At 34.5% G+C, this 24,638-nt stretch overlaps 2 protein-coding genes across 2 annotated transcripts; one reads left to right on the top strand and one right to left on the bottom strand.

Moving 5' to 3' along the window:
• Positions 1-6,881: 6,881 nt before the first annotated feature.
• On the top strand, positions 6,882-9,127 carry AOS (allene oxide synthase; the record flags this gene model as incomplete). Its single annotated transcript, NM_001288906.1, is given in 1 exon segment — positions 6,882-9,127. A coding segment is annotated over 1 exon segment (1,599 nt). The 5' UTR covers positions 6,882-7,100.
• Positions 9,128-14,893: 5,766 nt separating this feature from the next.
• On the bottom strand, positions 14,894-19,154 carry LOC102609742 (wall-associated receptor kinase-like 14). The gene is made up of 3 exons (XM_006473346.4): positions 17,814-19,154; positions 16,535-16,609; positions 14,894-16,243 (listed from the first exon to the last, which is right to left on the bottom strand). Exons 1-3 carry the CDS (start codon positions 18,562-18,564, stop codon positions 15,048-15,050), a joined length of 2,022 nt encoding a protein of 673 aa, XP_006473409.2. The 5' UTR covers positions 18,565-19,154; the 3' UTR covers positions 14,894-15,047.
• Between the last annotated feature and the right edge of the window lie 5,484 nt (positions 19,155-24,638).

Raw genomic sequence — 24,638 nt, 5'->3', positions numbered from 1 at the left:
AACAAGTTGGAGGCTCAACACCCAGTTTATCTTTTTGGGCTTGAGTGAGCTCTGTATTATCTTTTGACTGCCCATTTCTTCCTTCTTAATTATTGGCGAAGAAATTATCTTCGTACTTCCCAAGGAGTCGAAATTTTTAGTTGCACCTATCATATCCACCTGCCCGTCTACTTCAATCAAAGACTATCCCAGTGTTAGGATTGCCTATCTTCACGTGGGCCACCGATCCAATATGGTTAACTGGGCTTTCTCCTCCTCTATTACTTCTGTCTTGCTTGTTCTTTGCTGCTTTCAGTCGGGCTCTATGACCAAAATTCTCTACTTTTTCATCTTTAGGCATAATCTCAGTTTCCTTGTAAGCATGACTAATCCTACCATAATAATAGCAGAATTCTGGAAGACATTCATAAAGTGATGGCATCATTATGGCATCTTCCTCATTTGTAAAAAATCTCACGAAAAGTACTCTTCATAAGGGTTTTGTAATGTCAATATTTACCCGCACACAGAGAAATCTTCCAAAACAATCATGAACCACCTGTCTCCCCTGAATCTACCTCCTCCACGTCACCAATTAATTTTTCCAGAAACAGGCATGTTTCTTTACTCATACAAATGATGGGAAAGTTATGAATTTGGACGTAGAATGGAGTCCTTATGAAGCTTATTTTTAAAATATTCCTTTATGGTTCAACTAGAACTATTAAAGAGTTGTTAAAGTGCCATGGTTCAGTTCTAAGGACCTTTTTTTTATCTGATTTGAAATGAAATATAAAATGACCACCCCACCCCCCCCAAAAAAAAAAAAAAAACTCTCAATTGTAACGCCATTCATAGGATTCCATATAATTGCTTATCAAAGTCCTTCTCTATTGATGGGTTTATTCAGAAAAGACATTACCCACAAGTGGCTTGACTAATTTTTGTCCCCCACTCTTTATAACAATCTCTCCCAGCATGACAATATTATCCTCATCTCCTTTCAATGAAAGCAATTGACAAAGCTTGACTAATCCTTCAGATTTTATGGGTTGAGAGAAAGAGAATGCTAGTAACCTTTGAAAATAAAGTTTAATTTTGAAAAACTATTTACTAGAGGGACTCAAATCTATACGCAAAACAAGTGAAATTCCTACTTTATCAAAAATCTTTAACTTCAAGACGTATGCCTACTTCTATAGTGGTCGCCAGAGAAAACTTTAGAAAAACATGAGGATACGTATAATATTGGTGTGGTTTGTTACCGTAATAAGATTGAAGTGAAAAATATAAATCTAAAAATAAACTTTATTAAAGTTAATATTGTATTGTAAGTATATTATAAGGAACTTGTTAAGTTATATCATCTGTAATTTGCACCAAATCAGTTTTTTTTTTAATGACTCAGCTAGTTTGTCAAACAATTAAGAGAGTCATATTTTGGAGTCAATTACAAATTACATACAATGTAATTTAGCAATTGCGGAATTATAATCCAACTATAAATGGGAAAAAAAAGTGATCCAAGTGCAATAAATGAGTTTGATGGGATCTAAGGATGTTAATGTGGATGTAATTAAACCACAAATTTGGTTTCTTAAAATAAAGGTGTGTTTGGTATTATTTTTAAATGTTGTTTTTGTATTTATTTATAACATAGGAATGATTAATTTTTATAAAAATGAAAATGAATTTGGTAGCCTTTTTTATATGATATCTGAAAATGAAAATAACAAAAATATGTTTGGTAATATGTGTAAAAATAATATTATTAAAAAATTAAACTAATATTTAAGTGGGACTATTTGAACCCTCTACGATACTCTTTATATTCATTTGTTTGATATACCCACTACTAAATTTTGAAAATTAAAATTTTACTCATTACACCTACTCAAATGCCAAAAATACCCTTACAATGAAATTTCTCTGGCTAACCACACACACTGTCCCTCAAAGTCTCCGTTCTCTTTGCTCGTTATCTTCTTTCTAAATTTTTGTTTTGAGTCTGATCATTGGATGACCCATTGGATGACCATTTATTAGCAAAAACCAATAATTTTGAAATCATCCTTCTGCCTTGCAAGTGTGAGGATCACTGGATCAGTGACAATTTCATTAATCTATATATATATATATATATATATATATATATATAATGAATCAAATAGGAAGGAGGGAGTAAAATAACAGGATACGAGATTTTTTTTTCCTTTTAAAATTCTCCATTTATCTTTTAATTTCTCTTTCATGAATCATGTTTCCAAAATACGTTTCATAAAACTTGATTGCGATCTTGATCTTGATCTGCACCCCAACATCATAAAGAAGCAGATTGAAGCATTTTTTTTCTCTAAATTCATCTAATCATTTCTAAAGAGAAATCGTTGAATGTTGTTGGTAATGTAAAGTCATTGTAGAATGATAAATTGATAATAACTTATAGTTAATCGTATAAAGAGTAAAAATGTTTCTATTAAGTTATATTGTTGATGTCTTTATTAGTAAATTATTGTAAGGATATTTCAGTGATTAAAATTATTATCAAAAAATAAATGTGCATAGCAATCTAATGGGTTACCGTAATATACTTTTGTGTTTGCATTTAAATATATAAATGTATTTTAATTTTTGTGGGTCCATTTACTTTTTTTCTTTCGAAAAGAAAATAAATTTTCCATTAAGTCAAAAACACCATCAAATACATTCATATATTTCTACTGGTATTGTGGGTCGGGTCCATCTGCTTAACCGCACAGCAGTTGCGACAACTGAAAATGGTATTGATTTTACTTTTTTAAAGGCGTAGGACCCTGGTTAAACTTTTCAGCAGTTGCGACAACTGAAAATGGTATTGATTTTACTTTTTTAAAGGTATTGACTTTGAGGGTAATGGTTCGAGTCCCCACGGACTCAACCTCCTCCAATTAAATATAATTGTGTGGAGATTTCTATAAACGTCTTTCTCCTTTGCGAAATGCGAGTGGAGTAGAGACATCCCTCCTCCGTGAGGGGTATTTGGGATGGGCATGTACTTCATAGAATAAAAATGTAATAATATAAGTCCCATGTATATATATCTGATTGTAAATATCAGTGTAATGACCTGCTGTCATAGCAGTTGTATATATATCTGTGTAATGCAGTAACCTGATTCTTAATCAGTTATCAAAAAAAAAAAAAAAGCGTAGGACCCAATCATATTCTGATTGTTGGGAACATGAAATTATTGTTTTATAATTTCCGTTAGATTCTTTGGGAAATGAGTGTAATTTGTTTTCATCTAAATAAAAAATACAATGTAATTTTTTTTATATAAGATTATTGTTCAAATTATAACTTATATTATATGAGATTATAATTATATTTATAAATCATATTATTATTGAGACTAATTTACATCCAGATTTTAATTCTCACTAATATTCGAGAGATGCCTATTTCTCTCACACTTGGGTAAAGGAGAAAAATACATTCACTTAATTATACATTACAAGTAAATACTTAATTATATATTATAATTAAATAATGAAATACCCTCACATTGCATGTGTGGTGGTTCAAACTATTGTCCGCCAACTTGAAAAACAACAGTCCTAACCACTCGGCCTTTGGCCAATTAAAAATATGTCATAATTAAATCCCACTAAACAAGTTTTTTTTTTATTTCTATAAATTGAAAAAACAAAATTGCTAAAAACAGTACCAAGCACCCGTGATAAACTACCCTTCCCTGCTCACCTAAAGCTCAAAGAAAAATTCTAGCATTCTTTATCTATTTTCAAATTTTGACAATTGATGCGGCTTTTGGCATTACTTAGATCACCATTAAAGATAAAATATTTACTAGCCACATCCTTGAAAATACTAAAAATTATTGTTACATTTTTTCAACCTAAACCGTTCGTTATATACATAATTTATACAATATATAGTTTCCTATAGTCGGCTCGAGATTTAAAAATAAAATCTGAGAAATTTAAGATGGATTAACAATGCTGTAAATTATCTTTTTCATAATTTTATAACTTTATAAATTCTTCCCAAACATTAATTCTAGCTTAGAAACCTTTTGATGTGTACTATCTACACCAAAAAAGATAATTTTCAAACTCACAAACTAACATGAAAGCAAACGCCTATGGGGTCACTTCTGTAACTGGATAACTAGCACTGAAAACCATCTTTACATTAGTTGGTTTGGTGTTTTGATTATCCCTACTAGCAATTGGGCCGGCAAATAATAGAAATGCACACAAAGTAACAAATAAAAGGTTAACCTCATTATTATAAATCAAGTTTTTCAATATTTCAAATGAGCTATTTTTTCTCAGGACCTCCCCAACAATATCGTCATCGCAGTAGAGTCTAACTACCAAGTTCGGGATAGATTGGTGTGGTTCCTCTATGCTTAGGACGGCCTAGGCTCCTACGGGAGGCAGCAGTGGGGAATTTTCTACAATGGGCAAAAGCCTGATGGAGCAATGACGCATGAAGGTAGAAGGCCCACAGGTCGTGAAAAAAAAATCATGAACTTATTCAAGTGAAACTAGTATGCTTGAAAAAGATCATAATTGCAAAGCTGAAAATTCTTGTAATTTTCTATTTAGAAACAACTTTTTTTTTTGTTTGACACTAAAATAAATATTGAAGCATAGAGTGATATTTATTTATTCAGTTCTGTACAATTGTCATAATTAAATAGTAAATTCAATTATGAATTATTAGAAATAAATTTGATTAAAACTTTGGAGTTTTCAATAATTCTTTAGATGCAAGAATTATTGTATTGTAAATGGTTGAAAATGTGAGAAAAATGATGAATGTATTGTAGATTATGTTTTTAAGACTTTCTTTTAAAAAAAAAATGAAATTGAATTTCTAGCTATGCACGTGAGAAGAGCAATGATAGATATTTGAAAATTTTACGTTAAAATTCATCTCAAATAATATGGTATGTAATGTATCAAAAAATTTTAATAAATTTTTTTCATAAATTTTTCATCATCCTACAAGGTATTTTGGGATTCATATTATAATGTGGTTAAAAGAAGGAAGCGCCAAAAGTTTGTTGGCTGTTTTATTATACTCTACGTTCAAACAATTGTTGTACGGCTGTGCATTTCCTTGAAATTAACATTTGTGGGAACGTCCATACAACATGGCTTCTGATTTTAATTCAATGGTTGAATCGAAAAAATCAATCTTCATGAATATTTCGTTTTGTCCGAACGAGGAGTCCATGTCCACGTGGCAGTCAACAATAATAGATAAAATTACATAAAAGGGCTCGCGGCCACAGTGCGCGGAATCAAACAAGGGTCCAATCGCAATCGCAGCAAACAAAAAATGCATGTAAAGCTAAAGACGACGCCGTGCAAAGATGTCCGGCTCGAGCTGCAGTTAGGTTGATTTGGAAGTAGCGGGGATTGCCGGTGCATTACGGCGCCGAATCTGAATGAGAAACGCGACGCCAGCTTACCATGTTTGTCATCGCATCGAGTTTCCTTGCACCCCGGCTCCCTAGGACGGAAGTCTGAAAACTATGTGTTTTGACTTTGACGATTTGACCGACCTCTCCTCTTACTCTTCTCGCTTCAATCTTTTATTTCTTCAAACCCTGTTGGGGAATATTGCTAGCTGGTACTCGTCTACCGTATGATTTGATTATTCAACTCCGTCCTTCATTTGTCCGACGACCAGCTTATGGATTTCCCATTCAAAATAAAATAAAATAAAATAGTTAACTGGTCATATTAATATATGGGCCCACGCGAATCATTCTTGCATTATAAAGAAGACACAAGATTTAAAAATAAAATAAAATCACCGTCCAAGCCTGCTACTTGAGTTTGCACCTTGCAACATAAAAATAAAATTGAATCCATCTAAACTATTTTTTTTAATACTGTTATATAAGACTGTTATTGATATTACATTAGATATCATAATTAATATTTACAAACAGATTATACAATTGAGACCTTCATCGTGGCATGTACTCCTCTGAAGCGCGGTCTAGGTTCTTAAAATCCTCCCTAATATTAAAAGGGTGTCAACTTCACTCACATTTTGTGAAGAATAGACTAACTCCACTCAATTATTTGATAATCGAGGGAGAATTAAAATTAACCCTCATAATACCTTTATGGAGGCTCGAACACTTACTCTCAACATTGTAAGTGCAAGAGTTCTCTCACTGGACTAAATGCCCATTAGTAATCCATCTAAACTAATTGATTGAATCAGTTTGGACCCGCTTTCAAAATAATTGGTCATATATATGCTTTTTCCTTTCTTTGCTTTTTAAGCGCACTAAAATATAATAGTAGATTTCGATACACAGAGGAAATTGATAATGAAAATTATTTACAACCTCCTCCTCAATATCGCAGTCAAGAAAACAAAAAAAGATAAAAAAAAAAGAAAAAAGAAACTTGTCCGTGCCCAATGCACTAGCCTACTAGGAAGTAAACCAATCCATGGGATAGCATGCAAATTAAATGTGGGTCATTTGCATTTGCATATATTTGTTATCCTCATCCGAGTAAGTAGTAAAATAAAATGCATATTCATTGATTTTGCAAATTGCACCTATCAGCGTCAACACTTCAGTGCTACACTCACGAAAAATGTTTTAACATCAACACTGTAGATGTAGACCCGTCTCAAAAGATAGATAAATAAATAAAAATAAAAAAGGTTGCATACCCAACACGTGCTCTAAAGGGCATAAACAGGAAACAGTAAAGATTAAAGCAAATTAGGTCGGAAAAACAAAAATCAATAGAAAAAAAAAAGGAGAAAACGCACACCTTCCACGACTCTATTTAATTAGGTTCCTGAGTTGAAGTGTTACGACTTGCGACTTTATAAGAGCTCGCACCCCACTCATTATAAATGTAAATAAAGTCGTGCGATCCACCACACACAAACGTAAACACGAACGCAAACACAAACAATTCCAATTGAGGGGGTGGAAAATTACATGCAAGAACACTGCAGGAACATCTCATAAAAATAATACAATATAAAGGCATCATTAATTATTCGGTGCTCTCTCTCTCTCTCTCTCTCTGTAAAGTGTGTGCAACAACAACAACAATTATTATCGCTGTGAAATGGCATCAACTTCTTTATCTTTTTCTCTTCTGCCAACTGAATTTCAATCCCCAAGAAAATCATCAAAGCTATACACTCCTCGGGTTCGATCTGCTGCCATCCGTCCGAGGCCGATCACCGCCTCCATTTCAGAGAAACAGCCCGTTCCAGCACCACCACCAATCACAATCTCGCCATCTGATGAACAACCCACCAAACTTCCGATCCGCAAAATCCCCGGAAGCTATGGCCTCCCTTATTTAGGTCCGATCAAAGACCGCCAAGACTACTTATACAACCTCGGAAGAGACGAGTTTTTCAAGTCCAAAATCCAAAAGTACGGCTCGACGGTGTTTCGTGCTAACATGCCCCCCGGTCCTTTCATCTCTTCGAACCCGAAAGTCATCGTTCTACTCGACGGCAAGAGCTTCCCCGTTCTCTTTGACGTTTCCAAAGTCGAAAAGAAAGATCTTTTCACCGGCACCTACATGCCCTCCACTGATCTCACCGGCGGTTACCGTGTTCTGTCGTATCTTGACCCTTCGGAGCCCAACCACGCCAAGCTCAAGCAACTCTTGTTCTTTCTTCTAATGAATCGCCGCGACAAGGTGATCCCCGAGTTTCACTCCACCTACACGGAGGCATTTGAGACTCTTGAAAGAGACTTAGCCGCCAAGGGCAAAGCAGATTTCAGCGGAGCCAACGAGCAAGCCGCCTTTAACTTCTTGGCCCGGGCTTGGTTCGGTAAGAACCCCGCCGATACCACACTTGGCTCGGATGCCCCGACTTTGATCGGTAAGTGGATTCTGTTTCAGCTCGCTCCGTTACTCTCCCTGGGCCTACCGAAGCTCGTCGAAGAACCATTGCTCCGCACGCGCCCTCTCCCTCCAGCGCTCGTGAAAAAAGATTACCAGAGGCTGTACGATTTCTTCCACGAGTCGTCGGGCTTCGTTCTCGACGAAGCCGAGAAGTTGGGCGTCTCGCGGGAGGAAGCGTGTCACAACCTCGTATTTGCCACATGCTTCAATTCATTCGGAGGCATGAAGATCTTATTCCCGAACATGGTCAAATGGATCGGCCGTGGGGGGGTCAAACTCCACATGCAGTTAGCAGAAGAGATCAGATCGGTAGTCAGATCAAACGGCGGCAAAGTGACGATGGCGGGGATGGAACAGATGCCGTGGATGAAGTCCGTGGTGTACGAAGTGCTGCGTATGGAACCACCCGTAGCGTTACAATACGGCAAAGCTAAAAGAGACTTGATCATATCGAACCACGAGGCGTCGTTTGAGGTCAAAGAAGGAGAGATGTTGTTCGGGTACCAACCATTTGCAACAAAAGATCCGAAGATATTCGAGCGAGCGGAGGAGTTCGTAGCGGACCGATTTGTCGGGGAAGGTGAGAAGATGCTCAAGCACGTGCTTTGGTCGAACGGTCCAGAGACAGAGAACCCAACGGTTGGGAATAAACAGTGTGCAGGCAAAGACTTTGTTGTCCTGGCGTCGAGGCTTCTGTTGGTGGAATTGTTTCTCCGATACGATTCTTTTGACATCCAAGTCGGAAAATCGGCGATAGGATCTTCTGTTACTCTAACGTCGTTGAAGAGAGCAAGCTTTTGACTTTTTAGAGGAAATTGAAAAAGTTATAAGAAAGCAAGGGACATGTAAGAAAAATGGGAAAAGTGGGTTTACTGCTAATAATCCAATTGGCTGGGAGGCTGATTGTTACTGTTTGTTGCGGACCGTGACTCAGTTCAGCAGCCGCAATATTAGACGTAAGCTAGCAAGCAGTACTTTTTTTTTTTTTTTTTTTTTTTTCAGATGATCTGGTCTGGCTCTGGCTTTCGGTTACTGGGTTGTCTTTATTCTTCTTGTACGATGATGGATGGATTATGTGGATATGGATATCGCTATTTGCTACCTTTGACTTGGCACATTAACTGATGTATTTTTGTTATTTTTTGGCTTCATTACAATTCGCGCTGCAATGTCCAAGCATAAATTGCAATCTGGCTTTTATTATACATTCCAAAAACATTTTCATTTTTGAAACAACAGTTTGTCCAAACACCAACATTACCCTACTTATCTTACTCGATGATAACCGCTTATTGAATTCGAACGGACCACCAAGTAACGAGTGCCTTTTCTTAATGGATCTAGAAAGTGGATGTGGATCCCTCATTCCACAGGGTAGCATGTGCGTGTGCTTCTTCTCTTTTTACTTACACGAAAATGGATCGTCTGGTCCTTTTACTCTGGGCAAACATAAAAAGGCTGGTTTGCCTTTGCTTCTTTCGCTGGAGCGTGCACAATTTTTTATTATAAAATGGCCCCTCCCCCGGGTTTTTGACTTTTTGTCCTGCGGTGAACACGCTGTTGGATTTGACGATTTGTTGGGCTTAGCAAACCTGATGAATGTCATGAAATAGACAAGTGCCCTTATGTTTCTACCAGACCAGCGGGTAAAATGAAATAGCTTGAAAATTTTTTTTTTTTTTTAAAAAAAAAGGAATATGGACAACTCTATGATTATTCTCATAATATTACTCAGATCATGACTGGAACAAGTTGGCGCTATTGAACCAATAAATAGTGAAAAGCATTTTACACACCATCGATTTATGAATTCCAGTAATTTATTGATCCCCTATGTTTTAGAATTGATGATTACATAGCTTCCACCGTCATTGAAGTCTTCAAATGCCTACAACTATCAATGCTTCTACTCCCTGTCATCGCGATAGCCCATACTAGGACAATTGATTGAGGTCTCAAAACTTGTTATTGCCTTTGCGTAAAATAGTAGCTTTTCGATAATTATTTGCAGCACATTCCTCTAGATGTTCAATCCTCACATCAAGCAATATAAACTTGATCTCCTCAAATCGGCTCGTCGATGTACACAATTCATCTTACAATTAGCCGGAAATATCACTCTATCCATACATCTCAAGCTATCACCACAGTTCATCTCGTTATCAACTAAATATCGGACCTCCGCCGCATGGCTTTGATCGGCAGCCTTTGTCTTTTGCTGTCTCTAAGGCTCCGTTTGATATAATTTTCGGATAGGTGTAAAAGGCCAATATCAGATGCAGATATGTAGCCTTAGGTGGCTCATATTCCTCAGTACGTGGTTGTCGCAGATAATTGGCCCTAGGGGTATGTTTTGGATATTATTGCCTAGGTTCCTGTGGATAAAGGTCAAAGCTCTCGTTCGGCTTTGCAGCCTAATACGGTTAATGATGCTTTTGTCCCTCCTAATTCGGGCTTGGACATGTTGAGGATTTTGAGGTCCAAGTTGAATCTAATTTAGCTGTTGAGACTTATGATCATGGTGAATTGGTGATTCTTCTTTGCGAATGGTGATGGTGATGACATGATTTTGAATTTGGATGTTCAAAGGGTCTCCACGTGCTCTACTTTCTTCAAATCTACTGTGGCAGATATTTTGCATATGGACATATGGTTGTGAGCTTCAAGTTTCACTTTACTGACATCCCGACCAATTTGATGAGAATTTTGGTTTTGACGGGAACTTGGTGGCTGATAATTATTTATTGTTTGAGCCTAAGAGTACTAGGGGCTTGATCTTAGTCTCGATTTTAGTGTTGCTGGCACGCGTGCCTCTGGTTCAAAGAAGGGCTTCACATTAATAATTGATCGCAAGTATATTATAAGTGGCGTTATGGGTGTGTGTTCACCTTCTTATAGTTTCTTCTCTTCTATTAGGCTTTGCTTTATTTTTTTTTTAGTTTAAATTCTTCTTTATTTTAGTTTTTTTTTTGTTCTTTTTCTTTTGTTGGTTGTGTTTGTTTTTATGGTTTGGAGATTTTAGTCTATGTATCATTTCCAGCGTTTTTTATTTTATTTACATGTAAAGAAGTTCTATCTAATCTCGCACCCTACACGGTAGTTTTTGATTATATAAGCGAGTTTATTAATTTTTATCCTCTATATTAGTAAATTGTACAAGTTATAAACTCTTTAATCTTCCAAATGTCATAAAATTAATCATGTGTTATGATTATTGACTGAACGAGGCTTTAAAATAGAGAGCCCCACTCTTTCTAGTTCGTGCTTGATTTCGAGGAGAATAAACTTTGTGGGTGATTGATTCACAATTAATCTACTTACACTAATTTAATTTTTTCTCTTCATTATCGGTCACTCGCTCTTATGCATCTAACCATTGCCTCCGGTTGCCCACTAATTGTTGAAAAATCCTTTGACACATATATGCCTGTAAATAGTTTCTGTTTTATTGTTTCTCATCCATTCGACTTTAGATTCTCAAATCTAACTGATCATAATGGCTGGCCGCAAGTTACAGATACGGTAACTAAGCCTTTGCCTTCAAATTTACAAGCATGCAGTAGTGCGTCAGTACAAGTTCATTCTAGACTAGTCATTTAAAAATTTTGTTTATAATATGTGGGGGGTTTAGAGCATTTTGAGGGAATACAAAAATGATAAATAGAGTCACCCTGAAAAATGTTAGTGACAATGTGATATATTAGGATAAGAAAAATGATAAATATACAAAACTATGATAAAAGTAAAATTTTAAAAAGACATTGTTTTGACACTTAATTAAAAAAAAAAAACTTAAAAACAAGTTTTTTGAACTTGTTCTGACACCGTTTTGTACGTTTATTGTTGCTCTTAACAAAAGTGAGAAAATGTATTTTTTTTAGCCATTTTGTATAAAAATAAAAATTGAATCTCTTTTAATAATTTTGGGATGAAGATAAGATTATAGCCTGTATTTGCTATTAAGTAATGGGTTAGACAATTTTAACTTAAAATTTTTTATTTAAAATTTTGACATAAAATTTGAGTCATTGAACTCATGTAATCTAATGATAAATGAATTAGTATTGTTAAATATTATTTTAATTTTAATTCAAAATTTATGTTAAAATACTCAATAAAATTTTTAAATTAAAATAACCCCACCATTAAAGTAATATGCTGAATTTTTTTTTTGTATTAATTCGTAATTAAACTCTCATTTATTCTTGGATGCCGTTTAATTTTGAGCAGAATGCATCCGAGTATACCTTGAGTTTTTGAATATCAAGTAGGGGTGGATGCAGTGCAGGACCACTGGGGGCTCAAGCCCCCACTGAAAAAAAAAATCTTTTTTTGTTTAAAAGAAAATTTAAAATTTAAAATAATCCCTGTAAAAATTATTAGATAATCTCATTCTTTAAAATTTAAACTATTATTTTAATAATTATAAAGTAATAATTTTACTTAAAAAAATAAAGCCCACAGCCCAAAATTTTTATAATCCCAAAACTGAACCGTGATTGCCAAACTTGTAATTAGGGATTGTCTTGAAGAAAAGAGGAAGTTGCAGGCATCAGTTCTGTTCTTTATTCTCATAATCGCAGTGAGAATAAACATGTTCTTTTCGGTTTTTTTTTTCAAATTAAGTTAAGAATTTCGTATTTTATTTTTTGTTCACATGTCAACACATCTCTATATAAATTGTAATTGTTCAAGTGACTAATTCTAGTCTTTACAATTTCTTTTTTTAGTGATTTTGTTTATAACTATTAGTAAATTAATTTTTTCAATTGTAATTAATTTATTTTTACATAAGTACTCATATATATAATTTTGAGCAATGAAATTTGTGAAGAATGAACTTCGGAATCGGATAGGAGATGAATGAATGAATGATAATTTGATTGTTTGTGTAGAAAAAAGATGGATTTAATAGTATTGATACTAAGTCTATTGCACAATATTTTCAGAATATGAAATCGCGTAGAAAACAATAGTAAGTGGGTTACCAAAAATTTTATATATTTAAGTTTCAATTTTTACATTTTGTTATTTAATTTAGCCCCCGGTAAATTATTTTTCTAAATCCGCCACTAATATCAAGGAAAGTATTTTTTACTCCATATGTTTATATTTGAACATGCCATACGGGATAGCAATAAATAAATAAATAAATAACTTGGATAGAATTCTACTTGGACATGGGATCAAATCAACAAGTTACATATGTTTTATAGTCGGCCTGCATGGATCTGCTGCTAAAGATTCTTCAACTCAATTTGCTTGTACTTGATTAATTTATTCAAACGCCTTACTCATGGAAGCTTAAATCTAAATCAAGATGAGATGCACCACCTTATTACTTAAGAGAGTTCTTAAATTCAAAATAAAATAAACAAGATACCCCTATGCAATGCTCGGGTTGATTTCCTAAAACGATTGGCTATAATATTTTCAAATGTTAATTGCTAACCTACAATATTGCCAAGTGATGATAAGAAAAATATTAAAATACAGATAGTTTGTTCATTTTATCCCTTTCTATGTGTAATTTTGCAAATCCCATCCGAAGGGATTAATTGAATAATTTTTAGACAACAGATTTTAATAACCACCGATGTTCAAATATTGCAAAGGGAGGGCTAAAAAAATGATTTAAGCTTTTGTCACGATTTAATCTTTTATCACTATTATGCCTGTAAATAAATAAATAAATAAATAAAACTAATACACGTACGTACATACATACATACATATACACTTAAAATTAGGAAAATTTTGGCTTCTAAAGTCTTCTCGACAGCCAAATAAAATTTCAATTTTCCAAAGAAAGCATGGATTTACTAATTAAAATTAAATTAAAAAAATTCCCTTTTACTATCAAATTTCCTTGTATTTTACAACATTAATATATATTATTTTAAATTGACAACCTAATAGCCGCCACATCCAACCTTCACTATTTTTGCATGGTTTTTGGCAATTGCAAGTTACACTAAATGTAACTTAAAGATTGCCTTAATCCAATCCAAAATAATATGCCAAATTGGTTGGACATGGAATGATTTCAACAAGTCAGCTTTTTAATCGGCAAAGGATATTTACCGAATACTCTTTTATCAACGAAATTTATTTTATTTGATTTATTTAAATGGGTTGTGCACAGAAGCTTCCAAAAAGTATTTCCTCTTTTAAAAACAAACTGAAGATTAGAAGGACGACTACCTGGTCTTATACAATTTGGGTGCGTTTGGCACACTGTATTGTATTATGCTGTATTGCATTATTTTAATGCTGATGTATTGTATTATGCTGTATTATATTAGCATTGTATTATAATAATATTGTACAATATTTGGCACTACAATGTATTGTATTAATTTTTTATAATTAATTTAAATTTTATTATATTAATATTAATATTCTTATTAATTTTAAATTAATATTATTCAAATTTGTTCATATTTAAATATTTATTATTAGTTATATTACATTATAAATTTATTAATAAATTATAATATAATATTATTGAATAAAAAATTATATATTTATTAAATTATATTAAATTATAATTTAAAAATAAAAATATTATATAATATAATATTAAATTAAAAAGTTATTTTTATTTTTTATTATTATTATAAACAAAAAAAAAAGTTAAAACAAAAAGCAAATGGAAAAGAAAGAAGAAGGAAAAAAAAGAAAAAGAAACGCAAGCCGCCAAAGAAGGAAAAGAGAAAAAAGAAAAAGAAAAAAAGGTAAGCTAATGCGGCAAGCATTTGGATATGCTGGATTAAGAATACAATAAAAAATGCTCCAGGAGACGGATTGAATTCTTAAAAGAGATGAGCTATCATGTCAAATTAATATCTGAGGTTTAATCTATAAAACTTTTCTCCATATTATCTGTGACGGTGACAACTAATTTTATAAAAGTCATGTTTCTCGTAATCCACGTACATAATAGAGTAAAATATTTGTCGTATTCGGTGAAAATGAAGATTTTGAATCTAAAATTGGTAAAGGAAAAGAAAAAAGAAAACTATTAACAAATTGATCAGGATTATACATGGGGAGGTAACAAAACTGTTGACTGAGCAGCGCTACTGCATTTATAACACGAAATAAAAACGCGATGAAACGAGGCTAGCATGCAAAGTAAAGACTCAATCATTGGACTACGTTACTTAACAAACTGTTTGATAAAGGTGATGACGAGCTTTGTTCACTTGACCATGAATCTTGAACCGACGGAGGAGAATTATCCTTCATTCTTTCGCTTGCATTATACGATGAAGAGCACAGAGATGCCTCCAATGAAGCTGTACAATTGATATCTTCCATTGTCCTAGTCCTTATATGTTCCAATTCAGTTGCCACTTCCGTCATTGAAGGCCTCATGTCTCTGTGAAATGCAAGGCATCTAAATGCCAACTCGGCCACCTTATGCACAGAAGCAAGTGTCCCAGCATCACTATGACCACGATGCTCTATGATTAATGGATCTATAATCTCATCCAAACGTCCCTTGCTTATCCTGTCAGCGGCAAGAGCCGCTAAATTCACTTCGTTTGGAGGCCTAGAAAAGTCCACTACTTTCAAGGCTGTTATGATCTCTACAAGCACTACTCCGAAGCTATATACATCACTTTTGTCTGAAAGATGAAAGTTCTGATGATACTGTGGATCAAGATATCCTGGAGTCCCTTGCGGCGCTGTAGAGATGTGGGATATTTCGGTCATACCAAGTCTAGACAGACCAAAATCAGCAACTTTGGACTTGAAGTTGTAATCCAAGAGAATGTTGCTGGACTTTATGTCTCGGTGGTATATTGGTGGATTGATGGCAGAGTGGAGATGAGCTATGGCTTGTGCTGTTTCCATGGCAATTGTGAGGCGTATTGGCCAGGAAAGTCCATCGCCTCTTTCTCTTTGTAAATGCTGGCACAATGTTCCATTGGGCATGAATTCATAGACAAGAATCTGTTCCCCACGTTCTATGGAGCAACCTAGGAGCCGGACTAGATTCGGGTGGCTCACACATGAGATGAGCTTTATCTCATTCACGACCTGCTGAATCCCATCGGTGTCTCTATGTTTGATTCTTTTGATTGCAACCAACAAATCATTTTGGAGCTTCCCTGCATAAACTGTTCCAAAGGCACCAGTTCCAAGCCTCTGTTTCTCTGAGAACCCGATAGTGGCTTTCTCTATTTCTTTGTAGGGATATATGGGAATATTGCTAATTCCTCTAGCCTCTTTTAAGCAGCGTTTTGTGCTTTTTCTTGCCCTATAATATGAACGCCTTCGCATCAAACAGCACAACAGACGCATACTTATTATCAAAGATGCTCCAGCAGTGCTGCCTGAAAAAGAGAAATTAACAACCAATAATCAGGGAATGAAAATTTAGAATGTGACTCCACTTGCCATACTTCTAGTTCTAAACTTGGCCAAAAAAAAATGATTTGTCTTGCTTTCTTATTTCATGTTACAGATCATTATCTGATTTACAAAGTCATTTGAGACGTTGGGTTGATACAATAATGCGAAATAAATTGCTTGACCAAAATGTTTGAATTAAGAGATCAATAGTAGACAGAAACTTAAGGAGAATAAGTATATTCCGCAGGGATTCGGTAAAAATTAAGAGATACCTCCAATTATAAGAACAGCGATTCTAGTTTTTCCTCCGCATTGACCGGATATGTACTTTGCAGCATTGCAAGAAGCTGTTTATACAACAAAAATCAAAGGAAACCTTTTTCAGCATGTATAATTACAACCAGATTATGATCAACTAGTTAAATCAATAGATTTATTGAGTTACTTTTATTTTACGACAAAACCAGCAAGTCTGCGATTCACTATATCTTGCGTGAGAAATGCCTGTGGCTATATCATATAAAATTAATCAAGCCTATCTCCTCATATTTTAATTCCGAAGTTTGACAAAAATGGAGCTTTCTCGTACCAACTATGAAAGTGGAGTGTATCATCAACAATTGACAATTCATCATGTGCTTTATCTTTTAATTAAAGACATATTCATTCGTTTATAATTCTCAGTCCGTAACGTAAGTATTGCAAGCCTTCCAAGCTCCACCTCATCAGATGGTTTAAACGTGGATTTATTTTATTTGATTAGCCATATTTAGAAGTCTAAGTTACATAGTGATCTGCATACAATTTCCTGAAACAAATAATTTAGGGGGTCCCTGGGTCGTAGATGTAGTAGGTAAAACTACCCATTTTTGTGCTTGTTAATTGAACTCGGTTTATAGTCAATACTTATTCCTTGCTCAAACAAAAACAATTTCTTCCATCAAATGTTAAGATGGCCCTAGTTACTAGTTGATTACTTTAATTTGACTTCTTAAGATGAAATAGCTGGCCCTTAAGAGCATATTATATACGTAGTCCTTCTTTAGTATAGATTACTCTTATTTTTTTTTCATACAGACGTACATTTAAATCATAGACTTTTAAGCGAGTTGGTGTTTACTTTTTTGCCCCGAAAGCAGGGCCTGGGATCAGGCAAAGATAATGCATTCAGTTTTCAACAATATCACTGCAGCCTTCCCGTTTGGATATATGTACATAGAACGATTATGTCGGTCGAGTCTCACTACTAAATACTAATCACAAGTTCTAGTAGAGAAACCGAACTCTAATCAAGTGCGTCTATTTCACGGATACTAACTGATAGTCTGTTAGAGAGCTAATTGCAGACTATTTCATTTATAAGGCATCAGAATTTTTTTGCAGAGTATCTAGTAATTAATTCTGATTATTTCCTATTCCTACAACACTGCACTTTGAGGTGAGATAATTAAGTTCTGGCCGGATTACTTAATTAGTCACCTAATTAATCCCATAATCAAAACCAAAAATAAATAAGTCCTGAGAACTAACAAGAACTAATTAATTACTGACCTTTACGGCAGCCCGAGCCGGCAGGGTACCCATCCCCTTCAAACCCTTTGTTGCAACCGCATCGAAATCCTGACCGTCCATGAGGCGTTAGAACAGGAGTACAATTAGCATTCTGAGAACAGTGGCAATGTCCATTAAGCCACCAGCCGACCTCAAGCACCTTAACATCTAACGAAGCTGCTGAAATATTAATCGACGCCGCCGAAGTATTAAACAGCTCCGAGGATATAGCTGACAGAAGAAACTTGCACTGCTGTTTGGTCGCGTTTTCATAATCAATAAATTCACGATCATTTTTCTCCTCTGAATAGCAGCTTATACTGCTGCTATTACTACTAGAGTCGCATTTAATAGAGTTAAACTGAGTCCTGACGTCAATTAAAGGTATCTTACATGCGGTAACCTTGGAGGAGTTGCAGCTGCTTAATAGTATTCCGTTTCTTGATGTTGGGGCATAGTTTTGGCTAAATAGTTGGTGAAGGGTTTGGATTGAACGGTTACAAATGGGTTCCATGATGATTTTGATGTGATCACTTTTCATGGTTTGGATTGGAAACTCGCCGATTGAAATCTGAGCATTTTTTGATGATGAGCTGCAATTCAGACGAATAGGGCAGCCGGTGGAGAATCCAAATGGATAAGGAACCGGGTTGCTGCCGCATGCTCTGTTACATCCATGAGTTGTGCCAGTGATTAATGGAAATATTATCAAGATTCGTAAGAAGAAGAGAATTGGTGGCTTTAGAGTCATGTTTCAATGATTCAATTAACCATAGAAAGAAAGATCAAATTCGAAGGGAAGGAGGATGAAAGCATTCAATGAAGCTGGTTGTGAGGGGTTAAACAAGTTTGAAGAAGAAGGAGATTATTAATTAGTCGTTAATGCTGTTATTGTTGAGTAGAATTAATGCCATTTGGCCGTAAAAGCAGACATGGCTCAGAAAAAAAGGGATTTTAACTTTGTCGACGTCAGAGGAAAGAAAGATAGATAAGGATTGATTAAAATTAATAAATGAAAATTGCGAGGAAGAGGGACTCTTGCGTACAGTTCGTGAAAGGAAATATTGAAATTTTGGTCTTGATGTCACCTGGTGACAAACCTAGTGACAAACATACTATATTAAGATCCGGGATACCTCAGTTGGACAGAGGAAAAAAGTAAAAGAAACCAAGAGAGATGAAAGACTAAGTAGAGAGATGAACGACTTAAGTGATGATGGATAGGTTTAATTTAGGGTGGAATGCATGATTTAAAAGTAAATAAATAAACAAAGGTCTAACTGCTTTTGAATGTCGCCTTGCTTGGTTTGGTATTGAACTCTTGAATTAACAAAGAGTGTGAGTCCATGCCCATGATTGCGAACTCGATCTCTCTCTCTCCTTTGTTTCAATATATGTAATCTTGATAAAATTCTGGTTGAGGCTTTGACTTTCTTTTCTTTTTCTTTTTTCTTTTTTCTTTTTTGGGTTAAAAAATGACGATGCCCTTTGCTTCTGCTACAAAGGAGAAGGGTGTTTTGGGTATTTCAGGGAAAAAAGAGCGCTGTAGAAAGAGTGTTCTCCCCTTTGTGGGATTGGAACCTGAAACTGAGTCCATAAGATGTTTTCCATGCACCAAGGGTACCAAGTTTGGGAAGGGTTGAAGGTCATTATTGTAAACTTCTAGAAGCTAAAGTCTAAAAATTGAAAAAATAAAAATAAAAATCCCTTATTATTTGTCAAAATTAATCAATTTCCTATCATTCTTTAAAATCCATCAAAATTTCGACGGCGTTAAAAAAAAGTTTTGAAATCTAAGAGGAAAATAATTAAATTTCTAAACAGCTAATGATTTTGATTATTTTCTCACCTAAAAAACATATGTAAATGTAGGAGTAAATCGTCAAATACGAGCTATGGTCACATGGATAAAAAAAATTTAGTTTCGTCTACGTAACACTTGAATAAGTTAATATTTATACATTAATGGTGCTTTCAAGTTAGAGATCTGGTAGCATGAGTTCAAGCTCCTACAGTGGTTCATTTAAAAAAAATGCAAGTATTTAAAGTCCCATAGGATTTTAAATTAAAAACAGGGGTCAAGAAGTCAAAGTGGGTAAATTCTTGCCAAATGAATGAAGCTAACAGACTACGGATAAAGAAATGGAAGATAATTGTATTAATTTCAACGCACGCAATCGAAATTTTGTTCACTCCCTTTGCACTTGGTGGAATTTGGCATGCTGTTGCTCGGAAGAAGTCAAACTGTAGAATCATCAATTTCATAATGAACAATTATAGTTTTCGGTGGTAGGTGGCGACGTGGAGCCGACCCTTTTGAACAACATAATAAATTACTCGTGATCATAATTGAATAATGAACACCGTACCATACGCAGATTCACCAAAATTTGATGGCATGCACATATCAACCGATGCAATGCCAAGCACGGCATTTCATCATTCATACTTACACTTGAGGTGCATGTTAACTGGTAATTGTAACTATCGCATGTTTTAGATATTTGAGACTGATTTTTGCTTTCTTTTTTTTTTTCATTCTTCTTTTCCGCCCACTGCCATTAAATCAACACCCCCTTAAGTCAAATTGGTGGTTATGAGAAAAAAAAAAAAGATTATTTTCACTCAAATTTAAAGTAAAAAAATTTAAATTAAACATATACAATACATTTGTGGGGACTTAAATACTTTCCTCACACTTGTGAGGAATTATTTTCCTCACACTAGTGGTTGAGACTGATTTTTACTATTTAGCTAAGAATTCGCTCTATGACATTGATCAACAAAAAATTAATATATGAACGCATAGTAAGGGGAGAAGAGACCCCACATTGTTTCCCCTGCCGTGTGGTGTGAATGATCTACGATCAGCAAAATGGCATTATTAATCTTTGCAAGCTTGCACTTGTGTCTGTGAAGAGCCATAAAATAAAAATTAGAGTAAAAGAAAAATTAAAGGACCACTTAGGATTGGAAATAATTTAAGGCGTGTTTTGCACTCCTTCCTTTCATGTCTTTGCGATGGATCTTTGAAAGCGATAATGACTATAATTGAATAAATTGTTCATCGCTTTCATTGTCTTGTCTCAACACTTTAATTAGTCTCTGGTTGAATCCAATAATATTCAATCGATAAGAGGATTTCCAACTAATAGACCGAGACAATCATAGCATAATAAATCCAAGTTTGTTATGACGCCTCGTCTCTGTGCTGTGTGTTGTGTCCAAAAGCCTGAAATTGGGGACATGGCCCATCATGTGACAAAAGAGTGCATGCGATAAAAAGTATGAAACAATCCATCTCGTGTCACCCTCTCGTCTTGAACATGTCATTTGGTCCTAATTAATCGAGTTCAATGATTTTTGGACATGTGGACTCATAGTCTATCGGTAACAACCATATTTTTAATGGGTCTAAGAGGGTGAAGTTGAATATCCCTCCCATTGATATTAAATGAGGTTAAAAATTTAAGTTGTGTCTTAATTTAGAATAGCCTTAAATAGATTGTTGATAATGAATATCAATGAATTTCTAACTGTAATACATGTATTAAAAAAAATAGAAAATAAAATAAAATTGGACACGGAGAAAGATATAGAGATAATTATGGTCAAAAAGTAGTTTTTTTTTTTTTTTTCCAAATATCTTTTTGAAGTTGATGGATGAGCTTTGCAGGCCTCATACGCTTGGTCTGAACGTAGAATTAAGTGTGTGAATGCCTGCTAAGTGGACTTCAAATATCTTTTTTCACTATGCAGGCCTAGTTTTATGAGTCAACGAGGAAACTCTTTTATTTCTTCATTCCTTTACAGTGCAACTCAAAATCACAAAAAATTAATTAAGAAAACAATCTCAAGAGACCAAAGCAGTATTTTTATTCATGTATTTCAACCAACGTTTTGGAAACACTCACTATTTATTTATTTTTGTTTGGAAAGAGATCAGGGAAATCGTTGCTTAACTAAACCCAAAACTATTATGCACGAAAATGGAAAGGAAAACTACGTTGGAAGGCAAATACCTCTAACAGTTTTTTCCAACTTTTGTTCTCAAATATATTTTAAAAATAAAAGAAAATTATCTCTGCACTACTTTTATTTTGTCATATGTATATCTATTCACCACAAAATTTTGACATACTCTTTTCACTACTTTTATTTTTAAACTTGTATCAATCAAACACTTTGACATCAAGAATTTAAATAAAATTACTATTTTACCCTTAAATGAATTAGCAGACTATTTTATCCTTCAAAAATTTTAAAAATAAAAAATTATAATTAAAATATTTTTTAATTCATCTAGAGATAAAATAGTCATTTTATCTAAATTCTTAATGTCAAAGTGATTGCTTGATATAAGTTTATGAACAAAGGTAGTGAAGAAATAATTTCCTAAAAAAAAAAAATTATCCTTCATAATGATTTTAGTCATAAGTCCGACTTCGAATTGTCGATTGAAAAAAGAAATGGGGGCCGAATAGCTACACATGGAAAGAAATCAGATAGCCCGCTCGGGTAATCAGGCTCCTGAAGCCCAAACGAAGCAAACCCACAGTCATCCCAGTTTATCCTTGACATTCTTCTAAAAAGTCTTTTGTTATTAGGACCCGAGTCGGATGACTTTACCCTATTGATGAAGAGGCAGCAATTAAACACGCAACTGATCTCAAATTATGTCTTCAACAATACGCATACCGCTTCACCTTTTTATGTGATATTTACGCTTCGGATCGAGGGCCACAGGTAAGGATGATCCTAATCTTATGACGATTAGAAAAGCTAGGATTCTCAAATCTTAACAAAAAGACACACCTTGCTATTACATTTTAGCTATAAGCTATTAAAGTTTCCTCCGTCAGATAATACCGTAATTTGGTAGAATGTCACTTTCAATAAACATACCATATTCGAGCAGGAGAAAAACTAGTTAAAGCAGATTACCTCCAAATTCCAATATATACTTTATGGAGTGCATATATTTAAAGTGATTATTCTTCTTAGAAAAATAATCTTGGAAAAGTAGAGATGCCATGATATATAAAATAAGATAGCAGTGTGTAGAGTGCGCTGCTGTGTAATGATGTTCGAAGTGGAACAAAAATCTGCCAAATTTTAACCAGCAATGTTCAAAACTTTTTATTTGGGTTGCCCTTGGTTTTCAAAAATAATTTATTTTTCTAATTATTCGAATATATATATTTGGGCACCCCTCTTCTTCTTTTTTTTTTTTTTAATAATTTTTCCATAGCAAAATGTGTCAGAAAGTAATGAAATTGTAGCAATAAAAAATTTATAACTTATAATCTGGCCGCAAAACTTAAAACGGTGATGACTGGCCAGTGGCAACAACTAGAGTGAAGGAGATGGTATACTGCGAAATCAAGATCGGAATTAAGTTGGAGAATTCTGTACTAATACCAGCAATTATTAAAGCTGCTCGATTCAACGTTGTGTTATCAATTGTACAACTTCTGCAAGCAACTTGTGCATCCAAAGTAGAGAAAGGTAAGAAAGGACTCCTGTATACAATAAGTAAAAGAAAAATCTATATATACACATAGATAAATATATATGAGTAAAGCAAGCGAGTGGGAATGGATGGACTTGGAATTGGATGGTGTCGAAGAATTAAAGAGCAGCAAAAGGATCATCGACCCACTTCAACTGAGGGGCGGAGGGGCTGTCAGTCTTAGGCGAAACAGGGCCAAGGCGAAGGACACCTTGCACAGCATTTCTGACCTTATCCATTCTCTTACGATGACGAATACGCCGCAAAACCGTTTCCTTGTCTAAACTTCGTGAAGTGTGCGTCGGTCTCAAGTAGACATGGCTGGTGACAATGTTCTGGCCTTCCGGCTCTTCTTGATCTTCTGTATTGCCGATGCTGTCAGCCTCCGATGAGACTGAGACTGAGATTGAGAGATTGGACTTATCTTTGGAATTTACGTCGGTCATTGTGGGATGTTGATTGAAGCAAGCTGTAAGAAGGAGCGTATCAGACGCATAAATGTTATATATATGCGCTCTAGTTAACAAACGAAGATGTAATGAGAATAATTAATTTTGGCCGGTTTGGTGGGTTCGAGGTTGTCTTGAAAACTGATTCCGTGTTTTACCTTACTAATTCTTCCTTTTTATTTTTATTTTTTATTATTGGTTTAGTCTTTTTCTCTCAGAAAGTCGGTTTGATTCCTGCCTTTTTCCTTGTCTCTTCACTGTGGCTCTCCACCATCACTGAACGTTATCCCTCACTCTCGAAGACACTGTCATCAGATTCAACCAAAAACAGACTGGGCATGCAACTTGTCAAACGAACAAAATTATAATTTATAACCTTCTTTTTTTTCCCCCATTTTACTTATATTATTTCCCCGGAAACTGGTGTATTTAAAAAATAAAAAATAAAAAATCCCCGGAAACTGGTGGATTTCTTAGATGGCGGCCCAATTTGGCGATGTCAGTGTCTTTAACTCTTGTGATGATGAGTGAACCTTCATTCTGTCTGGGCTTGTTCCACTATCACCATATTTTTCATGGGCTCTCTCCATTAGCCCCAGCCCAAACTTAAAAAATAAAAAATGGTGTTTGGAAATAAATTTATGTTAAATAGAGCCTATTCAAAGTGTTTTGAGTAAATTTATGAAACATCCTCTCATTTTCTAATTTACCACTTTTAATTTGTTAGAAATTATATTAAAATTCTTCTTCTTTTCCTTTTTAATAATAAAATCTCTTTATCATTGTAAGTTCAAAGTCTTTATCTTCAAGATTTTGCCCTCTAAATTCTCCATTCATTCACATGCTCCAAATTTTTTGACGCCA

The sequence above is a fragment of the Citrus sinensis genome, chromosome 5 (genome assembly GCF_022201045.2).
Source record: "Citrus sinensis cultivar Valencia sweet orange chromosome 5, DVS_A1.0, whole genome shotgun sequence".
In the NCBI taxonomy this organism is placed as follows: Eukaryota; Viridiplantae; Streptophyta; class Magnoliopsida; order Sapindales; family Rutaceae; genus Citrus; species Citrus sinensis.
The sequence above is the reverse complement of the archived record's forward strand: the minus strand, read 5'-3'. Positions and strand labels throughout refer to the sequence as shown.